Source organism: Nelumbo nucifera, chromosome 1 (genome assembly GCF_055504915.1).
Source record: "Nelumbo nucifera cultivar China Antique chromosome 1, China Antique-T2T, whole genome shotgun sequence".
NCBI lineage: Eukaryota > Viridiplantae > Streptophyta > Magnoliopsida > Proteales > Nelumbonaceae > Nelumbo > Nelumbo nucifera.
In genome coordinates, this window is record NC_142649.1 from 181,992,836 (window position 1) to 182,002,934 (window position 10,099).

The 10,099-nt window shown below is 41.3% G+C and overlaps 1 protein-coding gene across 1 annotated transcript; it reads right to left on the reverse strand.

Moving 5' to 3' along the window:
* Positions 1-3,768: 3,768 nt before the first annotated feature.
* On the reverse strand, positions 3,769-5,570 carry LOC104600229 (WRKY transcription factor 22-like). Its single transcript, XM_010263082.3, has 3 exons — positions 4,911-5,570; positions 4,684-4,797; positions 3,769-4,570 (listed from the first exon to the last, which is right to left on the reverse strand). Exons 1-3 carry the CDS (start codon positions 5,348-5,350, stop codon positions 4,027-4,029), a joined length of 1,098 nt encoding a protein of 365 aa, XP_010261384.1. The 5' UTR covers positions 5,351-5,570; the 3' UTR covers positions 3,769-4,026.
* Positions 5,571-10,099: the final 4,529 nt, after the last annotated feature.

Consider the following 10,099-nt stretch of genomic DNA (forward strand, 5'->3'; position numbering starts at 1 on the left):
CATTCCCACAAACGACACCAATTGATGATGCGTGATCTGGGAGCTCCTAGCTGGAGGATTGCCTGGGCGTACTCGCATGGTGAGCTGGATCAAACTACAAAACAAGGATAACAGTGACCAGGGTGGATGACCCGGGGAGGTTGCTCCGATGCTTAAGTCAATATTCTTGTTGTGGTTGCGAGCTAAAGTTTGAGTGCTAGAGAACTTGAATGTAAGTAATCGCGCGTACCTGAACCCTGGAGGGATTGATGCCCTTATATAGCTGAGCTATCATGGATCTCCCGGAACGGTTCCGGGATCTGCGGCCTGAGTGGATGAGATCCGTTTCTGCTTTAGTCAGGGAGTAACGTATCAGTCAATGAAGTTTATCGTCGCCGCCCGATCCGGGCAGGGAGAGGATAAGGCCTGCCGTTACGCAGTGTGATCCTGTGATATTCGAAGTCTGCTGGGAAGCTTCTGGAATCAATTGCGTGTCACTTCGGTTCCTGGGCCCCGAACTTGATTAGGCGTCGAGGTGACTCTATGCTGAGTTGTCCTCATGTCGAGGTGACTTTATGCCAAAGTGGCATTATGCCGAGGTGACCTTATGTCGATGTGGCATTACATCCGAACTCTATAAACTGTTGACTAAGCTCCCCTTGCTGAGTTGTCATTCTATGGGCAGATCGCATCCACATGACCTTTACTTAATAGGTCGTGCCAAATTAACCCTCATCAAGACCCATAGTACAATTAGGGTAGGTGCCAACTAGGAGTTGATGCCAATTCACGGGCGGGCATAGAGTAAGGGTATTTGACATTAGGGTTGTTCATAAGAAGGCCCAACTCGACCAAACCGACCAACCCGAACTTAATCGACTTAGTTTCTAGTTCAAACATAAAGTTCCAAAGCCCATTAGGCCACCTAGTTTTTGAATGGTTGCAAGAAACTTTGGATTAGTGAATAGTGATTAATGAACAACTTTTGTGATTAACTTTTCATTTAAATTTTATCATAGGAGATGACTGAAATGATGTTCAATTTATGACTGTTTTTAAAATTAGCAAGATTTTATCACAATGATGAACTTAGAACCGAAACCAACCCAACCCAACTCAAACCGACCAGGTCGATTTTGCTTAACACTGGGTCAATTTTGGTTTCTATGTCAAGTAACCCGAACAGGTCAGGTCAGTTGGAAAAACCGCAATAAACCAACCCAACCCGACCCATGAACAACCCTATTTGACATTTTGAATATTTATAGGTCAGTAGTAGAATTCAAAAATCTACATTGGGCTATTCATACTTTTTTGCATAAAGGAATTGTTTCAATTGGAATCCAGATCACCTGCCAACAAAACATATTCCAACCCTCTGCCAACATAATCTCACATCTCACATGGATCCCAGTTTTATAGTAAGATGTGCAATGTTACATCAAATTAATAAATTAATAGAGAGTTTGGAATATGTTTTGTTGGCAGAATATGTCAATTCCTTCAATTGAGTATGAATCTCCCATAGGGTGTCCTTATTTTTTATAAATAGTATAACATCACATCATTAACCATTTTTAACCATTTTGATATTTATACATAATTCCTTTTTTTTTTCAAACGGGGCTCTCTACGGTTCTTTACCGGGACAAATCATCCAATATACCAATTGAACCACTCTTAGTTGACAATCCAAAACGTTTATGATGATATGATATGACAAGTATTTGACAATTCATATTTTAACACCAATTTCTATTGATGAACTCCAGATATTTCATGAAGAAACAGTAATGCCACCAAACACATCCCTACTTTGTTATCTCCAAAATACGACCCCCAGATAGCTAACAGGCGATGCAAAGGGGAATGCATCCACTGGCTGCATCGCCCCTTTCCTGACTGAAGCGCCGGAGTCGGTTTTAGTTGGACGGTGTTCCGTGGTTTCAATGGAGAATCAAAGTCAATGATGATTAGACGAATGATTTAAGAGATAGGACACTCAAAACAAATCAGATGTCGGTTTGGACATTTTGACGCAATCCTTTTATACAATTGACACGTGTACAAGCTAACGAGATGGGTCCCATCTTCCAATATTTTTTTTATTTGTTTTTTCCCCTAAACTGACTAAAGCAGTTATAGATTCTTAAATATTGAGCGCATGCCGTGCGTCCGGCTATCACCTATGCCTACTCCCGGTCATCCCCACATCCATAAAATAAATGAGAATCGAGAAATACAACTATGCTCACGCATTTAAAATATAAAATTAACATTGTATAATTATAAACTAGAATCTCCAAATACCTTCACTGAGATAACCTAGCTAGCTATTTGCATTAATAATTTTATTATTTATTAACCCACACCAGCCATTCTTATTGTTATTTATCTATTAAAAGAAAACATCTTGAATTATTCAAATGACCACATGAATATAACAATTTGTACTATTGTTTTGCTTTTTGCACCATCAATTCCTTTTCCGCTTAGAGAACAACACTCTTCAGATTATTCGAATACTCTTACTCATGATTTTTCTTCTTTGTTATGCTGATTCCTCAGCTTATTAAGATATTCTAGGATTTCTATAGGGGATTGATTTCAGCACAACTCATTTTTTGATAAATTGAGTATTTAATCCTTAGTGGAAAGAAAAAAAAAAGGAACTATATATCATAAAAGTCAAAATATGGGGATATTTTTGTCTTTTCAAATATATTTCTTTTTAGGGTTGTCGCTGTATTTTAATTTTTAAACGTCCGAAACCCGATCCAACATCTATTTCGATTTATTTCCAATTCAGATCTTAAATTCTACATCCATTTCAAAATAAGATACATAGTTTTTGAACTGTGTTGATTCAAGCAGTTAGACCGTTCGACATGGAAACCATGGTTTTTATAACCAAATCGGATCAGAGGGCCAGACTCGAAAAATCGGGAATTGATCACTTGACCGGTTTCATTTTTTCTCAAAAGTGATTTTTTTCCCTCAAAATCGTTGATTTTGGTCAGCAAACCGCTGAACCGTCCGGTTAGTCGTTCGAACTGTTCAAACGGTTTTGACCGTTTTTCAATTTTTTTATTTTTTTGTCAAAACGAGCCAACCATTCAAACCGATAACTGGACCCCTAACCGGTTCAATCACCAGGTCAGTTTTAAAAACCATGATGGAAACTGGTTAGGAGATTAGTTTCATTTCGACCCTAAACCATTTTTTTTTTGTCAAAAAACTATTGAATTATTTAGTAATGTATGACCTAGGCAGTCGAACTATTAATCCATCATAGTAACCTTGTCTTACACTTACATTCTTAAGCCTTAAATAATCATCACTCATAAGATTTGTATATATATACATTTATAATTAATAAGTTCAATATTTTATATTTATATTATATATGTAAGTTAAAAATCCGATCCGATTCGGGTATGATAGGAAATCCGATCCGATTACAGCCATAGTCTTGAATGGGGATATACCCAAAATCCAAATCACTCACAATTGAAAATTCAAATTAAATAATAGTTGACTTTTCACCACTCACAGTACAGTACAGAGTGAGCAAGAACAGTATGGGTGTGCTGGGAGACGTGACAAAGCGACAGAACCGGAGTGGGTTGCGGTCTTGAGCTTCCGAGACGGGTAACCGACAACTGTCACGCATATATAGATAGTTCCAGGTTAACAGTACAGGTTTTTTAATAGAAAAGTAACCGAATAAAAAAATTGGAAAGAGCCAGGCAGTATCTTCGTTGACCTTGGATGTACAGAGAGAGATGATGATCAAAGGAAATATGCTACGCTACTATCTCATCTTATTAGTATGAGATTGGGAACATGAAATAACTCTTCTTTTCTAAGACTCCGTAATGGTGGTGTCTATGAAACAAGTGTGGTGGTGGAGAGAGAAGAGATTCTCTTCTATGTTTTCTCTCCTCTCTATTTGGCGGACAAAAAGAGAAAAAGAAAAATAAAATGGAAAGTTGGGAAATCTAGTATCCAATGTCGGGGCCGGGGGTGCGCGTCTTTTCCGGCATGTCAGATGCCACCGGCGGCGGCGGCGGCGTTTTGGGCGTGCCAAGGAACGGGAGAGGGCTCCGATAAATGCTCGGTAAAACAGTCGTCGAAGGCCGGGCCAGTGGAGGAGGGTGTGACACTGGTGGGTCCGGCGAGTTCTTCTAAGCCCATGAAGAAGTCGTCGTTTATCACATCTGGGATGAGTAGCTCGTCTTCGTCGTCGTCCTCCACCATTTCTTCTCCGTCGTCCTCCCGGCTTTCTTGCTTCATCGGTTGTTCGTCTTCAACGGAGGTAGTTGATGGGGTCGTTGGTGAGAGACCACCTGTTGAAGTTGGGGAAGCGCAAGACGGTTTTGTGGTGTTTGTGTCGGGTTCGCCGGTGGTGGGTCGTTGAGGTGTAGGGAACTTGTGTCGGGTGCTGCCGGCGAGGGAGTTCCGGTGGGTTGGGAGGGGATGGTTGTGCTCGGCCGTATAGGTTATGATGAACATCCCAGGGTCGGTGCGGCTCCGCTCGACTTGTTTCCTCGCCAAACATCCTTTTGAGCTGCTACATCTGTAATAGCCCCTGTTTTCCAAACAAGCAATCCATAAGTACACGAGAAATCACAGAATAATTAACGAAAGTAACAGGAAAGAAGAGAAGAAAAATGCGTGAAACCCTAGAGACTAAAGACCCACCTGGGATAGGGCGAGCCCTTGATTGGTTTCTGGCCGTACTTTCGCCAAGCCCACATGTCGGAAGAGAGGCCTTCGGCGGGCACCTGGCACACAACCCTCTTCTGCTGGTTCTTCCTGTAGAAACAAAATAGAAAATGAAACAGATTAGCAAACGTCTTAAGACATTGGTATCTGCAAAATTTTCAGTTTTAGCTTGTTCGTGACAACAAATCCAGAAAACGACTAACCTTCTCTTGGATCGAGGGGCCTGAGAATGTGCAGTGGTAGTAGTGGCTGCAGCAGCGGGAGCAGTCCCGACGACAGAGCCCTGAGGCTGCTTTCGTTGTTGTTGTTGTTGCTGCAGTTGTGGTTGCTGTTGTTGTTGTTGGTCTTTTAATTCGCCGAGAGGAACTTTGAATGAGGTGGTGAGGTTTTGTGCGGAGAGAGATTGAAGCTTGGGGAAGAAGGGCTTGTACAATTCCTCTAATTCTTCAATAGCCGTCCGCGATTGAAAGAGATCTGGGGAACGAAGGAGATAATCGTCTTGTTCAAGAGCCAAAGGAGAAAAGCAAGAGAGAGGATCCTCCGTGAAGGAAGTGGTGGCGGTGGTGGTGGTGGTGGTGGTGGTGGTGGTGGCGCCCATGGTGCAGCCTCTCACTACCGCTTGTAGATCCCAGTCGACTTCCATGCCTGTGAAATATCCGGATACGCCTTGAAACTTGCGCGATTGATTATTAACCCCACTAGCTCTGTCTCTGTCCCTGCTTCTGTCGTCGTTGCTGCTGCTCCCGTTTCGGCATAGAGAGAGAGATGAAGGGGAGAAAGGACGGCGCTGACTTTACAAGGAAAGAGGGATATACAGAGAGAGATAGAGAAAGAGCGATGAGACAGAAAGAGCGATGAGACTTGAGAGGTGAAACTGAGCCGGGGGTTTTATATTATTTGTATGAGAGAGAGAGAGAGAGAGCAGAAGATAGAGTTTGGAGAGAGAACGAGGAAAAGCAGTTTTTGAGAAGCTCTCAAACCGCTTTTGCTTTTGCTTTTCCATTGACTTTAAAAAATGTCAAAGGGGGGGCTTGTAAATTCCAAGCGAAAGGACAACCCCTCGAAGGCTTGGAAAAAGTCCACACGCTCTAATTTCGTTGTCACTTGTGAGTTGTGAGTTGTGACCGGACCCCCTCGTCGGTCGAGTTGTTTGGGGAGAGTCGAGTCAGACTACTCGTGAATTATCAGCCCCAAAAGTCCAAAAAGGGAGAGAGAAAGAATAAAATAATCCGGTAAGGGTTCCGTCTTCATGGACGTGAAGAACGTCGTTATCCCAAAATAAGAGCGCGTGAGAACGGGGATGAGCGTGGGCGGGGGAGGGGGGGTTGAGAGGGCTGAGGGCTGAGGGGACCATCGAACCATGACGAGGCAATGACGGCTTGTTTTAAAAGACAAAGGCGGAAGAAGTTATTGTCTTATTGGTGTTAGGCGCAGTCCACCGTGGCCCGTGGGCACGGGACGGCGACAGATGGTCGGCCGATTGGACTCCCATACTCCAACGGCAGCAGATGGCCGATAATGGCAAATGAGGTCTCGCCTGAAACTGGAATAGAGGAGATGAGAGGAGAGCTAAAAGCCTAGATAAGAGACCGCTACTACAGACTACAGTGTCATACTACTACGACTACTATTACTAGTTTACTACCATCAAATACGATCAACGGAGCAGCTCAGCCGCATCAGCAGCGGCTGGTGGTGGGGCCCACCATTTTGTCGTAAAGAAGAAATTAAAAAATATATATTATTATATTATTATATGAAAAAAAGGCTTTTCCTGACCCGGCCCTGGTTGCCCCGAATCTCCGCTTACTTTTCGCATGCATTGCGATTTAATGCAAAGCAAAAGGCTTTTGGTGCTGTGCTGTGATTCCCCAGTACGGTGTCGGAGGATCCTGAACCGTTGAACAAAAGAATTGGTCAAACATTATTTTATCAGGAAAATCTGCCTTCTCTGCTACCGACGGTACCTGATTTTGCGTATCACGGACTCACGGTGTGGAGATGGCCTCCCCCACTCGTTTAACCGTCTGTGGCGTGGGGTCCTCTCTATAAAAGTAGGACGATCGGATATTCTCCATTTCTTCCCGGCCGTGTTGGATCGTGTTTTGAATTTCTGGTTTTGATCTGGGGCCCGAAATGCCCCACAAAGAGGATCTGGATCTCGGCTCTCAACTCTCTCACCGTGAAAGTGAACGATCAATCTGACACAAATAGTTCGACTGACACATTGGATTTGGACCGGTATCAGATCTAATATAAATAAAAAGGGTTCTATACCTTATTAAATATAAAAATCCTTATAAAGTCCGAAATGCTGCACAAATCATATGATAGCAAAAGTCATTCATCTACCATTAATGATCCTGTGTAATCTCTCTCCTATGTGGGCCCACCCTTCCTCGATCAGAGAGAGAGACCCAATTCCTCAATCGTTTGGTTCGGTGGGATTAACCAGAGATCGTTTCGTCCAAGAAACAAAAAGAAAAGCAAAAGAAGAAGAAGAAGAAGAGGTGAAGGAAGGGGGTGGACCACCAACCACTACTGCAGATCGTTTCTCATTCCATAGCCTACAAAGTGTAGACATGTTGATTGAGGGCTGAAACAGTCTTTTGGTGGGGAGTTTGGCGTGGAAACTCCAAGGCGTAGTTCAAATCTCCTGGTTGGTCAGTCAAATATTTACACTCCACGCTTTTCCATTTTGATCTTTGATCATATCTGCTCTTTTCCAGTTAAAATTGATGTATGGATATAACCTGTGTTTTAGGCTCAGTTTGGAAAGAGTATAAAACTATAAATACAAATATGCATAGTACAAATGTAAAATAATACAAAACACAGGCTTTTGCATCCTACATATTTGTATTTATATTCTTTCCAAACTGAGCATTAAATTTTAACCAATGTTTTAAAAAATAATTTGGATTGGAATCGTTTTAGTTATTGTTTTTGGATTAATAGTTTAAATGGATAGTCCGTTTTAATAAAAAATAAAAAACGGCCAAAATCATTGAATAAATCGAACGGATCAACGGATTATTGACCGATTCAATAATTTTTTTACCAGAGATCAGGTTTGGAATAAAATAGAATCAGTTGTCTGAATAATTTCCGGGCCGAACAGTCCAACCATCTTGGTCAACTGAGGTTTGAAAACTATGATTTTAACACATGGGTTAACTTAGACATGAACCGATGGGAAGATGAGTGCACAAGGCATGTCGTATTGGTTCTAGTGGCTATTGTGCTTATGACATCATCATCAACACAAATATTGTTTATTATCTTCTCTTTGATTCTTCTTTTCCTTCAGCTTCGTATAAACTCAATGTTGTTTGATAATGGGTAAATGGCTGAACTGAATGACTTATCAATTGTCTATTGTCTATGATCAAATAATTAAATAACAATTCAAGGATAGTGTATTCTTTACTAACTTATTCACTGTTCAATAAATCATTCAACTCAACCACTTCTATCAAATTGTTCGAGAGAGAGATAACAAGTTTAGGTTTATAGGAGATGAGTGTGGACCCCCTACTGCAAATCTCGGCCAATCAAAGTTTTGCACCCTATTTTGTCAGAGGCTTCAGCAGCAAATCGACCCATCACATTATTCCAACAGCAAAAGGTTTAACAAACAACCAATGGTTACAACAAGAAAACTTTGGCTGTTCATGTTAAGACAGCCCGTGGGCCAGGTCGGGCCATGTATCAGGCCAAAGCTATTTATTTAAAAAAAGTTGACAAAAAACTTAAAATTTTAATTTTATATGAATTTTGTGTATAAATTATTTATATATGCAATAATTAAATAAATTAATATAATAAAATTAAAAAATATTTATTTTATTAATATATTATATACTATATATTATTATATAATTATAATATATATAAAATAAATATAAATATATAAAATATATGGGTCGTGCCAAGCTGTGCTGGGCCGGGCTGCGGGCTGGGCTGAGCTGTGTCGTACTGGCCTGTGGACCTAAAATCCCAGGCCCAGTACGGCCCCCCGCATGGTCGTGCTGGGCCTGGCACGACCCGCAGACCGTCGTTCCAGGCCGCGGGTGGCACGGCCCAATTTACACCTCTAGCTCTCTTTATGACAAATTAGTCCATAAAGCCAGCACTGTTACTGTTGCATGGAATTTATAGAGAAAACCTTGGCTGCTTGAAAAAAAAGTCTGGCCTGTTTCAAAGCTTCTTGCAGATGGCACATTACCCCATTTAGTTCTTCATGCACATGAAGCTTCAAAACAGCCCAGGCTGTTCGTTACAAACAGCCAAGCCTTTCCCAAACTTTTTTGGTAGAATGAAAGACGAATGGACTACACATAATGGGCGTAGCCCTTCCCCAAGCATCACAAAAACAAATCTAATGGAACTGCCACTTCAAGAGAGTTCGAATCGAAAACTTAAACAAGCTTTGCAAAGGTTTCCCTACCTTCCCCTTCCTTTTCCTTCAAACCAAACACAGCCTAAGTTTCCTTGATGATGATACTTCTGCTCTTGAACTTTGAGGCAAAAATATGGGCTTCATATACCACCCACACATTCTCCATGTTGATCAAACACAAATTCACATCCTTACTAACAACCAAAAGCACCTTAGTGTCACCACCTCTTGCAATCACCCCAACATGTAATCACATTGGTTCCCACAGACAGAGCACGCCCACAGTACACCCCAACCATGCATTGGGAACATCTCTCCATGACAAGTAGAGAAGATGTTCCCAATGCATGCTGAGATGTACTATGGAGCACGTGGGATGTGCTCGGTGGGGAGTCAATCCAGTCTCCAACAACACACCTCTCATCCTTTTTTGATGCATCAAAGTTCATTTTGATCTCACCTTCACATGTTCATTTGACAAAAAAGGATTTGTCTATAGAAGGAAATGCATAAAAGAAATAAACTCCAAGAAATTTGATCTAGCTCCTTCAATTACTAGAGAAAGGGGCATACCAGAATTATTAAATATCTTATTATTCCTATTTTTCCAAACTTGCCACAAGACCATACCCACATTTTCAAGTAAGAATTTATTATCCTAATTTAATACTCGCACATTATCCTGAGGTTTTGGGATGTATAGATCCAAAGTTAACCAGACTTGTTCAGCTATAATTAATTAACTTTTAACTCAAGATATGAGAGGGTTTGTCCTTGTCCACACTTAAAGTCCAATAAGCTTTTGCATGAGAGGACATATTAGAGAATAAAAATCTATTCAAGGACCTCACGCAATAGCTTAAGCTTTTAGGTTGAACAGATCCTTGTTATTCCTACCTAAATATTTCTCAGAAATTAACATTCTTCCCATTACCATTTCTCCATGCAATCCCTTTCTTTAACAACTCTAGTTGGTGTAAAATACCTCGG